General features: G+C 26.7%; 1 protein-coding gene across 1 annotated transcript; it reads right to left on the reverse strand.

Annotated features, from left to right (window-relative positions):
• Positions 1-7,322: 7,322 nt before the first annotated feature.
• LOC112683082 lies at positions 7,323-13,278 on the reverse strand. Its single transcript, XM_025553946.1, has 5 exons — positions 12,857-13,278; positions 10,058-10,694; positions 9,656-9,724; positions 7,596-7,688; positions 7,323-7,463 (listed from the first exon to the last, which is right to left on the reverse strand). The coding sequence occupies exons 1-5, from the start codon at positions 13,210-13,212 to the stop codon at positions 7,356-7,358; spliced, it is 1,263 nt and encodes a 420-aa protein (XP_025409731.1). The 5' UTR covers positions 13,213-13,278; the 3' UTR covers positions 7,323-7,355.
• Between the last annotated feature and the right edge of the window lie 1,506 nt (positions 13,279-14,784).

Genomic DNA, 14,784 nt, shown 5'->3' on the forward strand with positions numbered 1-14,784 from the left:
ACAATAACAGTTTACAACGGTATCACAATATTCTTAACAGATTAATAAAAAATAATAACCGGACGCATATTAGCATTCTGGGGTCGGTCTCGGCACCGGTTATCATTTTAGCTTTCTGATTGGTCGTTTGGTTTTGCCGCGCTTTTTAAAAACTGTTACTTATAACCTTGTTATCTAGTATTATGTATTATTTAATATTATCGAATATGCCTATTTATTATTTATGGTACTATTATGAAGTATGAGTATAAATAATTTTTAAAAGGGTTTTTACTTTTGAATTTTTGTAGGTAGCTTTTTAAGTAAAATATTATTAGTCAAAAAGTATCTTAAAATGATTTTTTGACTTTTTGTTGAATATAATATAATATAATATAATAATTTTCTAATTTGATTTCTGACTTTTGACTTTTAGTTGGTAGCTTTTTAAATAAAATATTATAAGTCAAAAAGTATCTTAAAATGTTTAAATTAATAGTTTTTTAATACTTTACATTAAATGTTACTATAATTAATAGGTTTGTATGTATCATTATAAATATATTTTCTGTCATTCAAATTTTAAATTATCGTTATGTATAAAATGTATTTATTTTGATGTAAAGTATCTATAAATGTAACTTTCTGCTCCATCACAAGCTACGCTCTACTTGTGAGTAGATATATTCTTTATACATATGTTATATATTTACAAGGAAATACAATATAAAAATTAAAAAAATAATATAATTACTAAATATTAAGATTATAAGAAAAATATAAACAAATGATAAACGAAATATAAACTTAAAATAACATAACATCTAAAAAATAAATTAAAACAATGATTTTAAACATTAATTGACATTCTTCTCCAATTTTCGAAATAAATTTGATAATACAATTTGGTACAGTGGCGTAGCCAGGAACTTTTTATGGGGGGAAGGGTTCAGCAAATTTATATATATTTAATCTTATCACTATCATTTTGTCTACTATTTGTATTTATCTCGGTATTTTTAAGTCTGGTTGACATTAGTTTTTTTGACTCGGGTAAAAAATAATAATTAATTTTTCTAGTCTGCTAATTTGTTAGAGAATTTGCCTATAATAATAAATAATAATAATAATAATAAAAATTTAGGAACTAGGGGAATTAATATAGGAAGATAAATATTAGGAATTGCTGACGTTACGCCCATGCCATTTCGACCCCGACAAAAAAATGAGTCCACGGACGTTTCATCTCCGTCTATTATTAAGATTGGACATTTGGCCTATAAATAAACAAATATTTCAAAATCTGTCTGTAAAAATGTACCTATAAAACAATATTTCAACACACTTATATACAATATTATATTTTCATGTTATACTGTTTAAACAATCAACAACGCGTTTTATACTGGTTAAAATAAATGTAGTATATTTACAACATTATTAATGTTTAACAAATTTAAAGTAATCGATCATACGATGTTAAATAAGTTCGATCTTTTACACAGTAAAGGAAATATTTAATTATTATGTAATAATGTTAATAAGAAAAACGCCGAGTTACGATTTATTTAAGTGAGATAATCAAGTGATCTACTTTTACTACTATGAAAATAGTATTCATTCAAAATAAACAATAGAATAAACCTTGTTTATATTGTTTGTAATTTAATATAATATTATGATTCTCGATGAGTTACGAAATTAAATTACTGAGCACATCTATTACCGTATATCGTGTATTATACGATATTCATTATCCGTTATTAAGTTGTTTATTAAAATCAATGACTAGTGATGTGTAGTGTGTAATTATTTGTATATAAAAAAGCTATTCTTGAATTCCATCTTTATTCGCATTAAACATCACGTGTTTCCATTGATTTTAATTAACGACTTAATAATGGATAAAGAATATCGAATAGTACAAAGTATACATTAGTAGATATGCTCAGTAACTTAATTTCGTACATTATCAAGAACTATAATATTATATTAGGTTACAAAGTTATAAGGTTTATTTCATCGTAAAAGTTGAATGAATACTATTTCCATAAAAAATATAAAAATAAATTCATAAATTAATACAGGGATTGGAAATGAAATTTCTTGTCCAATATGTTTGAAATGCCAATTGACCACTCGAAATATGTGTGAATGTAGTCAAGATGTAAGATTAAGCCTTTACGTGCGGTAACTTTGAATAATTTGCTATTTCAAGATACTATTTAAGTAAAGGCTTCATCCTACATCTTGACTAAATTCACACATATTTCGAGTGGTCAATTGGCATTTCAAAGGTATTAGACTAGAAAATTAATTTCCAATCCCTGTATTAAGTCTATACCATTCCAAACATCACGAGTTGCTTTTATGTTAGATTCTATTTCGAAACTTTGTTGTTGTCTTATGTTGATCGTTTGATATCAGATTATTTTCACTCGGGGATCGAGGTTTCTGATTAATTATTTTATACCTGGACTGAATATGATCGTATTTTGTTGTCTTTTTTGCAAGAGGCTTTTCCGTTACTTTCGGACGTACGGTTTTTTGTTGGTTCACTTTAGTCTTTGACTTCAAACAGTTCTTCTTTTTCTCATTATTTCTTGCTGTTTGCGATTTCAAATATTCGTTTTTTTCTTTTGTCCATGTTTGTTGGTATTCCATCGATATTAAGGACAACATGTTCGGTTTTTCACTTTTTGCCTGATATGATGGTATAAATTTTGGAAAATTGGTGTAATTGGATGCCACCAAATTGTCACGTCGTTTCAAGGAGACGGATGGAACAAATGTTGTCTTTTTGATATATGCCATTTTATTTTTGAAAATATTATTTAAATGGAGACGGACCAAAAAATGATCGAGAATCACTAACAAGATTAAAATTAAGAACTTATGATTACAAATAAATGAATATTCGTGAAAATTATTAATATTTAACTAAATACTGTTATTTGTTATCACTTTAGCAACGCTAATCGCGAAACAAACTCATGTAATGAAGTGTATAATAATTGTTTTGCCCAGTAAATTAAAAAGTCCGGATGACGTAAAAATTTAATTGAACATATATGTACACGGAAATAGTTCATACAAATGTTAAAAAAAAAATTATGGATGTCAACGAAACGCAGTGCTCCAAGCGGCTAAGGTACGTGTTCCAAGGCGGGACAGTATCTGTTTATATGAAAAATATGTACTGTTTTTCGGGACGCGACCAGTCGTGGAATGATGACATTGGTAGAGTACCGCGGGAGGTGTCGTAACGAACATAATCAGTACTCATAATTATAACTCATAACTCATAATTATATGTAATTTATGAATAGAAATATTTTTATAATTTTTATTTATAGTTTTGTGTAAAAAAGTATTTTTTCTATAATTTAACCAAGAAAACGAAAAGTTAATTTTTAAATTATATCAAAACAAAATAAATATGCCTGTAATAATATTAATAATAATAATAGTAATAAAAATAATAAATAAATAAATACTTCAATTATTAAATATTAAACATAGGTACTTAAATAAATAAGGAATAAAGTAAATTATACGCTAAAAATGTGAAGTAAATTTTACAACAAAAAATTCGGGTAGTGGAGAGGGCGTGAAATATTGTTGCCTTAGGGCGTTATTAGCAGGGTACTGTATATTGGTCTAATACAAATAAGAAAATGAAAATAATGATTATAAAAAGTCAATACACGTATGTTCAAAAATTAAATGCTTTTAAAATATACTGAAATCTTTGACGAGTTAAAAAATTTAATGTCATTCCAGATTGTATAAGAAATTACAGGCAACATTCATTCTAAGTGCTTTGAGAAATTTTTCTAAATATGTTTTCAATTAAAATGATAATAATATGAAAATACTTAAGAAAAATGTTAAATTATTAAAACTGGTAATTGAAAATTTTTTTAATGGGTACAAAGAAAATTATTATAATTGTAATATTCATATATATTTAATTATTAATCGTCAACAATAGCAAAATCACATTAAATGTTCATAAAATGTGCCAAAGAAGACCAAAAAAACCGATTAGTCAAGGACAAAAAATAAAAACCGTAAATAGTAAATTATTACACAAGGTTTATTTATCCAATTTCTTGGCAAAAAAAAAAATGATAATGCTCTTCCAATCACAATCGGGGCATTTTAACATTTTTCTGCAGATAATTATTATTATAAATATTATAAAGTAATTATATTTTTTTTAAATTATTTTAATTTTTACTGTTACGTAGCGAATGCGAATCGCGGTGTTAAAGTAATAACAAATAACATTATTTAGTTAAATATTAAAAATTGTTACGAATATTTATTTGTAATTATAAGTTCTCAATTTTTATCTTGTTAATGATTCTTGTTCATTTTTAAGTCCATCTCTATTAAAATAATATTTTTAAACTAAAATGGCGCATATGAAGACCTACAGCGAATCAATGAGTCTAACGTTACGTTTACGGTACACTCGTCCGGGGGTTTTCGATACAGCTGTTCCCGGTGTTCCGGATGCATATTCTGCATTATTCTCTGCATTCTGGGGTCGGTCTCGGCACCGGTTATCATTTTAGCTTTCTGATTGGTCGTTTGATTTTGCCGCGCTTTTTAAAAACTGTTCCTTATAACCTTGTTATCTAGTATTATGTGTTATTTAATATTATCGAATTGCAATGCCTATTTATTATTTATGATACTATTATGAAGTATGAGTATAAATAACCTTTAAAAGGGTTTTTACTTTTGAATTTTTGTAGGTAACTTTTTAAATAAAATATTATAAGTCAAAAAGTATCTTAAAATGTTTAAATTAATAGAATTTGATAATAATTAATTTCGTTCTAATATGTTTTCCGAACAAGATATTTGTAACTGGATTATACTAATACAAGCTAGTGTGTAAAAACATATTAGAACGAAATTAATTATCATTAAATTCTACTAATTTAAACATTTTAAGAAACTTTTCGACTTATAATATTTTACTTTGTTCAATTAATACACGCCATACCAATTCGAACCAGTAATCGTTATCTAACTTTTGGATATGTATAAGTCTGAGCGAGAACATTCTTTCCCCTCCCGGCCTTTGACTAACTCGGGTGATATATCGCGACAAAAACAGGTCGGGCGGCCTGTCGTGTGGGTTCTCTCGTGTGGTACGGACCTCTCGCACGGCGGTGTGTTTTATTTTGGCACCGTTACCGTTTTTGGTTGTGTCCATCGAAGACCGTGCACCTCTGTCGGCCGGTGTACGTGCTACCATAGTTTCACTAGGACGAGTCAAGTTGCGTGGGCGTCATCGTTATTAACGTCAATTTTGGACACGCTGCCGAATCCGGTCCAATTGTATCTGTCGCAGACAGGTTTTTTTTTGTTGTTATTGTTATATTAACCAAATATTTTTGTATTACTGCCGATACGGCGTTTTTCTTTATATATATACGTTGTACTACGATTATTATTATTAGTATTACTATTATTACTATTATTATTTATTATTATTATTAGATTTACATTTCCCACCCCTTGGGCGCCCGTCCTTAATACTGTATATCTTTAGTATCGATTCGTAATAGTACGTCGGCGCTTTACGGCCCGTCATTTACCAAAAGGGCATAGTCTTATTTTTCTTCTTATTTTAATTATAGTAAGTCACCCGTTCTGTCCTACAAAATCCAGTTTATTCCTTTGGGTAGTTTGGGCACGATACGAACTTTCTTTTTTATAACTGTGAAACAGTCTTACACCAACAGTCGTACGTACACCTTTAATTTTATTTTCCGTAAATCATATTATATATTAAAATGCCAAAATATAACATAGAATAAAAAATAGCAGCAACCGTGACAAAGCAAAAAACCTTCATCATTTTTGGAAATTCTAAATGTTTATACGTCATATTTAATTTCCATAGTATGCAATATGTAATAAAAACCCTATATTCCAGTTTAAATTTAATGTATTGTAAAACCTATATTTTAGTTAAATTTTAATGAATTATATTATTTAAAACAATAATTAAAAAAAATATTCTTTGGTATTTATTTGAATTGAATAATCCGGATTTTTTCAGTTTTATTGAATAAAGCAGAAAACTGCTTAAAGCAGAATTTTTAGTTGATCCCATGCAATTCCGCTTTAGACAATTTTCACTGTATCTATTTTCATATTGTGACATCAATAATTTATAATATAGGTGTTCACTTTATATATTAAACTAGGTGACCCGACAAACGTTGTTTTGTCATAAAAATTATTTCTAGAGAATATTTTGCTAGAAAAAAATTATTAATTTAATATAGGATGTAAGGATGTGCATAAGGATAAGGATGTAAGGAAGAGGTAGGAGTGCTGCGAACGGTGACGAAATATAAAAATGAAAAAACATCAAACATTTATTTGAATAGGAAGAGGGGGTCTACTATAACGATTTGAAAATATTGAGTTTGAATAGGAAGAGGGGGATCTTCTATAACGATTTGAAACTTATTTTTGAAGAGGAAGAGGGGGTTCTTCTATCACGATTTGAAATTTTTTTTTTTTGAATAGGAAGAGGGGGATCTTCTACAACGATTTGAAACTTTTTTTTGAATAGGAAGAGGGGGGTCTTCTATAACGATTTGAAATTTTTTTTTTAATAGGAAGAGGGGGTCTTCTATAACGATTTGAAAATTTTTATTTTGAAGAGGAAGAGGGGGTCTTCTATAACGATTTGAAAATATTTAAATTATTTCATCAATATCACAATTTTCATATATTTTACAATTTTGCAATTTTTCATAAATTTTATACATTTTACAATTTTCATAAATTTTACAATTTTGCATAAATTTTATAAATTTTACAATTTTGCATCAATTTTGAATAAATTTTACAATTTTCATAAATCTTAAATTTTTTTATAAATTTTATAAATTTTACAATTTTTCATAAATTTCATAATTTTTCATAAACTTTACAATATTTCATAAATTTTAACTTTTGTCAATTTTTCTTAAATTTTACAATTTTGCATAAATTTCATATTTAAAAATTTTCATCAATTTTTCAATATTTCATAAATTTTATAATTTTTCATTAATTTTACAATTTTGCAAAAATTTCATAAATTTTACAATTTTTCATAAATTTCATAATTTTTCATAAACTTTATAATTTTCTTAAATTTTACAATTTTGCATCAATTTTATAAATTTTACAATTTTTCATACATTTTATAAATTTTACAATTTTCATAAATTGTACAATTTTGCATAAATTTCATATATTTTATAATTTTTCATAAATTTTACAATTTTGCATAAATTTCATAAATTTTACAATTTTTCGTAAATTTTATAAATTTTCTTTAATTTTACCGTTTTTCATATATCTTGATGGAATTGATAAGTATTATTGCTTAATTCCATAATAATCGGATGGTTTCTCAGTTGTATCAATGTTGAAAATCCAGTCATTAATAAGGCAATTATCTGTAATATTTAATTAAGTTATAATTGAATGAAATATAATAGCAGATTTTTTAATAATGCAATAGTATTGCATTATTACTAGTATTTGAGTGGTACAAGTTATATTAATGTATATATCATGTTATAACTTACTGTTACAACAAGACTTATATTAACAGTGAAAAATCCATATGCTGTGATTTCGTCCAATTGTGATATTGAAATTTGATTCATAAACATTTTTACCTAATTTGTGAAATATTCTTAAATTTAATTAAATATGCGTATACATAGTTATTACATTTTTAGTATATATTATAAAGCTTATTAAGTAAATACATCTAACCATCTTATTATATTCTAAAATAGACCCATTTTATCCATCGAATCTCGAAGTCTGAAATAAAGTTAATATTTTTTTACTGGTTTCTTGTCCTGGATCTCAGATTGTAAAATTAAAATTACGTTGTTCTACAAGATTGTTCAATCGGTATGACTCCATAAATAATTTATGGAGTTATTTGATGCAGTTCTTGATAGATTATCCATTATTTCTACATAACCAAACAGAGATTCGTTATCAGGAGTTTATCAACTCATATCTACTCAATCAGCAACGTATCTACTAGCAAAATTATTTAGAATAAGTTTACCTCTCAGTAAACTTCTTCAATATCAAAATATTGATTTAGTTGAACCCATGTCATTGGCAAATAATGTTTCTAATGTGTTAAAAAATATTTAAAAAAATGCTAATGAAGAATTTGAAAAAATATTCATGGAAGTAAAAGAAAAATGTATGTCACTTGATATTGAAATAACTTTACCTCGTGTTATAAGCACAAAATTTTTTTTTTTTTTAATATAAAAACTACCTACCGAAACGATTACTATAAAATATCATTGTTAATCCCATTTTTAGTTAACTTTATTAGACAAATTCATAATAAGTTCATTGTACATAAATATCTGATCGCCAATTTTTGTTGTCTCTTGCCAAACAATAATTTGCCAGATAAAGAAGAAAACACTAAAAGTTTGACATAAAAGTATTGTGAAGATTTAATATGTAGTCCTAATTCAGTAATTAGAGAAGTATTAACATGGACCCAAAAATTTATTGGAGCAAAAAAAAAACAAAAAATTCATTGGCAGCTCTTATAACATGTAACTCACTCATTTTTCTATCGATTTATAAACTTCTGCAAATAATTAGCTACACTTCTCGTAACTATAGCAAGCAGTGAAAGGTCATTTTCTACCTTAAAAAGATTTAGAACATACCTCAGAAATACTACTGGAGAAAATCGACTAAATAGTCATTACTAAATATTCATCTTGAAATAGTTTTACGAGTTACTACAGATGAAGTTTTTGATGACTAAAATCTCAAGAAAAATAAGATTGCTATAACTTATACATTATACCTAACTTAGAATATAAATGCTAATATTATATAAATATTTTTAATTTATACTAATACTTATATTACAATTGAATAAAGATTTTTTTTTTAATTTTATCTGTGTATCTATATTTAGTCAATAAATTGTATACTCTGTATAATAATTATAAATAATAATAACTTTCACAAATAGGTATCATTATTCGTCTAATCAAAAATGTATTATTCAATTTGCGTACAACTCAGTGGATCATTTACAATTTTACCACACTGGGGCAATATATTTTAGTAATGTACAAAAACATAACCTTCTCTCCATTGGATAATTCCTGGCTACGCCACTGATTTTTAGTAACAACTTTGTACTTCTTCTTAATAATAATTATTTCAATTGAATTTTTTAATTTTGTTTATTATTTATAATAAATGTTTTATAATGTACGTTGTAATAATAATTTAACTTCTCATAATAACATTTTCCTTTCAAGTGATACACAAACGTTTTTAACACTCAAAGAATACCTATATAGTCACTAGAAACTAAAAAGGAAATTTATTGATAAACTACTGTTTAAAGTAACAATATGTATTATTCAATTGATCATAAATTAGTCGGTATAATTCGTCCCTATATCATTTTAGCAATCTTTACCCGTTAAAAAAATTAATTAGTATTAATGATTTAATAGAAAAAAAAACTCCTGAATTCCCAGCCTAAGGTAAGGATAAAACTTATAAAATATTATTGTTTGATATATTTTAAAAACTGAATCAAATACTTAATATTAATTATATGACTTTACGTTACTTGTATCTTTATGTCGAACGGTAAACACGATATCTTGTACAATCGTAAATATGATATAATTTCTTTTTTCTGTAAACACCATACAAAACTCATCATATTAGTGGAACCAGTGAATGAAGGCATAGCTCTCGTAAGAGATAAAAAAGAGAAAAATATTCTTGTTGATAATATTTTGTTTTTTATTTTTCATAAAGAATACTTTAGTTAATATTTAGAATAACTTCAGTTAATATAATTAATTAATAGTAAAAATATTAAAACTTATTCAGAAGTATTTATTACGTTAGCTACGCCATTGCTACACTTACTGTTGAAATATCATTTAATATATATATATATATAGGTATATGAGTATTATTTAATAATTTCATAATGATGTAATATTATGAATATTTTTTGTACCATATCGTGTATCCACGAAGCAGCCACGACGATGAAGATTATAAAAACTATGATTTGTATGTTGAAAATGTGTAAAGGCAAATATTTTATGATTTTTTCGGTTAAACTGCGATTTGGTAATTTAAATTCATGGTAAATCATCAAGTAAAATACATACATCAAATCAATAAAACTGCCTACAAAGTAACCTAACAACAGTGGACCGTAACCTAAATTGAATATTTTTAATATTTCAGAAAGTTCAGCGTGCAGCAATCTAATATTTTCTATCAGAATGACTATTTCAGAATGTGACCATTCGCCGGAAATGGGAGCTAAATCTACCGGAAGACATCTCCAAAAATTGTTTAACGCTAGAAATCTAAATCCTATATTACTAAGGAAAAAACACACAACTATAAGAATTGTAAAGTCTATTATGTTAGGCATACTGAACAAATAAATTGGAATAACGCTGAGGTCTAATGATTTTGGTCGCCATAAGAAAAAGACACATGTTTCATATCCAATAAAATATATAAAGAATGATAATAAAATAATATTCCAACATGTTTTACTCGGACTACGTTTATAAAGTAACAACTCTGGTGAAAAAGTTTTATGTTTTCTATCATATTCTACGATGCCATTAATTAACCTGAAAACAAATTTAAACAAAAAATTATTATTAATTTAGCTTATTCATAAATTTTAGATTCTTAGTGACGCGTGGAATGTATTGGTTTTACCATAATGTGTAGGCGTTTTAAGTTTCGTGTTTGTGCATACAATTATGACCAGAAGGATTCCTTCGATCATCATAACCATAGTAGGTTTCCAATAGGAAATTGTATCTAGTTGATTCTTAAGAAGATGGTATTTTTACAGTTTATATTTAACTATTCTAACTTGACAAAACTGTGGGCTCCTAAATTTATTTTAAGTGGGAGGCCCTAGGCAATTGCCTAAATTGCCTGTTCGCTAACGACGGCACTGCTGATAATCAACAATTATTATTCTTAATAAAATATCTATTTTAGTCATTGCGTGCCGCATTCCTAGGGACTATCATTAATTATAATTTATAAATACTTTTAGTGCAAACGGTTTTTCTATTTTTACTTACTGTTATTTACATTTAAGCCATAGACCTATTATATGATGGACCGCGCATAACGATTGATTGTCATGTAAATCAATGAAGTAAACATCCGTGCGATAGAGACAGAGCTAGTATGGGAAAACCAAACGCGTTATAAGCAGTTTTAGATCTTTGGAATATATTATTGTGTGTTAAAAGATATGAGATAAATTAAAAAAACTAAATAAATTAACAATGTATCAAGTAGGATTGCAAGGTGCGAAGAAATAGTCATATTATTATTTAATTATTAATTATTTACATTAATATTATTTATTATTAAATATAAATTATAATATATAATTATATATATATATATATATATATATATATATATATATATATATGTATATTAGCATAAAAATCCATCATATCAATAAGACTACAAATGAAAATGACAAACGCACTAGACAGTTCTACACAAAACTTAATCACTTCCATCATCAATAAGAAATAACTAATAAATTTAAGTATTTTACTTATTTTTATTAGTATTTAATTTATATTTTTTTCTAAATTCACAATTATAATTTTCTGTATAACTGACATAAAAACAATACAAATTCATATACTATTTAATGAATAAATAACCAACTATTTTAATTTAATTTACATTATTAATTTAAAATTATTTTTTAGTCTTATTAGTTCATAATATTCACTAATTCTCTATTCATTATTCAACAATCAGCACGGACTATCATAGCCAGTAATCAGTATTCATAAATATGATAACAATATTCCAAGGAGTAAAGTACTTATAATCTCTATGGTTTTCCAATACTAGCTTTGTCTTTCTTGCATAGATGTTGACACGGGTCCTCTCTCTCTAAAAGCAGTCCATTATATATTAGGTCTATGACTTAAGCCACCATATACTGTAGGCTGTAAACTCAGATTATTGATATTATTTGGTTATTATTAACTTATTATCAGCTATCACTTTATTTAGATTAAACAGTAGTATTGTACAGCGTTTTGGCTAGAAGCACAATAGAGCTGGTAAAACTGAATTTTATAGTGTTTGGGTAGATGTATAACATTTTATTTTGGTTGTAAAAAATAATGTAAATAATACTGTATAAATTAAATTTTTATAAGACAATAATTGGTCATTGGCAGTGCTAAGTAAACGTTTCCCCAGCACACGCATGACAAAATCGGTTTTTCTCGTGTTGGGGGGATTATAAAAAATTGTATTTTGGTTGTACAAAACTGTACAAAAAAAGTACAAAATACCATCAAAGTTAGGTATTAAGATTTGAAAGTGGCAGTGCTGGCGAAACGGACCTAATTATTCTAAGTGAATTTTAGATAAGTATAAATTTGCATGAAAATCCTGGTCCTAATAATAATAATATATAAGTAGTATAAAATACTCGCATGTTGTAAAAAATATTACAAAATCTTGGGTGTCCCCACTACCGACAATATTTTATACAAATTATAAAATTTTTCAATAATAAAATACGACTTCAAGACAATAATAATAAATACTAAAAAAAGAAACTTACAAAAAATAAAAATATTATTTTGTAAATTCAATAATTGGTGGGGACGGATATCTGACTTTGTAAACATTTTTGCTTCTTACCGAAAATGATTTCAACACGCCACTGGTGTACATAACTATCAAGATGTTTAAAACAATCAAAATGTTAAACGTTATTTTTTCTTACTTTATTATCCATGTTTCCGATACTCTTGCGAAGATTATGATAACCCAAAATTTTATCAAACGGAATTGCTGCACATAATAAATTCCTCTGACATGAACCAGATAGGTACATATTATCAAAAAGCACATTCGGAATATTTCGAGAAATGAATAATATGGTGAGTTTGAAGTTCGAATTAACAGTCCGGTAGGTTCTAATGTATACGAAAAATTAATTAAACCCATAATCTGGCCTAAAAATAAAATTGGCTTTAAAGTAGTTTGAAAAACAGTCGCCATACGGGTTGTATTCGCACAAGAAAACGAGGCGCACGTTCGGTAGCGTCTAATCACGTTTGGTCGCGCCGGATCGCCCATGTTTGGTTTTGAGCGATTAAACACGACGTTTTTGAACCACGGACGCGCGCGTACGAATGGCTCAGTGCGCAGTCACTTTAGACATGTTCTGATTCTAAATAAGAAACATTAATAACTATTATTCTTCGAAAGGAATTAGCAATGAGAAATAATAACGCCTCAGTCATCGTCACAAAATAAACCGATAAATATTATTAATTCGAACATTATTAGTTTTCCACTCGACGTTTCAACCAATATTGTTACTTTTATGTATATTTATAATTAATGGGTTTGTGACGTATCAACCTTTTTCTTATTTATTCAACCAACAAACTCGATTGATTGATTAAGTCGTGCATAAAACATTGTACATAATATTTATGAGTACAGTAATCTGTTATAGAATATTAATAATAATAATATTTATTGTTATAAAATCAATAAATAAATAAATATCCCAAGGGGTAGGAATACAGTAATAATTATTAAGTGAAAATTTATATTAATTATTTGAATTATAAATACAAGTCTTTAACGTGGTGCAAGAATCAAAATTAAAATTTTTTATTTGATTGCATAACGTTGGTAGGCGACACATCGGACTATTAGAAAAGTAATTTTTTTTTTTACTGTTGTATAGCAAAAGGAGGATTACTTCTAAAATTGAAATAGGGTACTTTAAGATCAATTTTTTTGTAATATTTCAGGACAGTCAATTTCTCCATTCAAGATTTTATAAACAAAAGTAGCATCAAAAACTAATCGTCTGGTTTTTAGTGACTTAAACCTGCAATTTTTGCAATCACATCCATATTTTGGTTTAATCTCATTGTTTTATACGCATAAAAACGAAGGAAATTTCTCTAGATTTTTTCTAATTTGTTGATAAATTGTAATTGATTTGGATTCCATAATACCGTACCAAATTCAAGTGATGATCTTACTAATGAACAATATAATACTTTCAAACATAAAGGGTTATTAAAATCATGGCATTTACGTTTGATGAACCCTAACATACGAAGACTGGTCCCATATATTTTATTTATACGTGCATTAAAGAATAAATCAGCTGCCAGAATAATACCTAGATCTTGTACTTGATTAACAGAATTAAGTGGGACGACATTTATATAATAAATTGAATTTATATGGGATTTAGAGCGGTTGAAAGAAATATGAACACATTTAAAAGTATTAAGGAACATGCCATTTAATGAGAACCATAATAAGAATTGATTTAAATCGTGTTGTAGGGAAATGGTATCTTCATCAAAACGAATAGACATGTATAATTTCATATCATCGGCAAATAATAGAAAATTACAAATATTTAAACATTTATTCAGGTTAAATAATAGAAAAAGCAATGGGAATAAACGACCACCTTGTGAAACTCCTGACGTAACGTTAATAATATTAATAGAATTACCAATTTTTACTAACTGGGAGGGTTCACTTAAATAAGAAGAAAACAGTGGCGTATACAATGGGGGTGTTTGGTGGATATGACACCCCCCTTGAGCCGTATCATATATTACATTATTATAGGAACATAGGTAAATCGATAATACAATATGAAATATAAAA

Source organism: Sipha flava, unplaced genomic scaffold (genome assembly GCF_003268045.1).
Source record: "Sipha flava isolate LNK unplaced genomic scaffold, YSA_version1 218_pilon_pilon, whole genome shotgun sequence".
Lineage (NCBI taxonomy): Eukaryota > Metazoa > Arthropoda > Insecta > Hemiptera > Aphididae > Sipha > Sipha flava.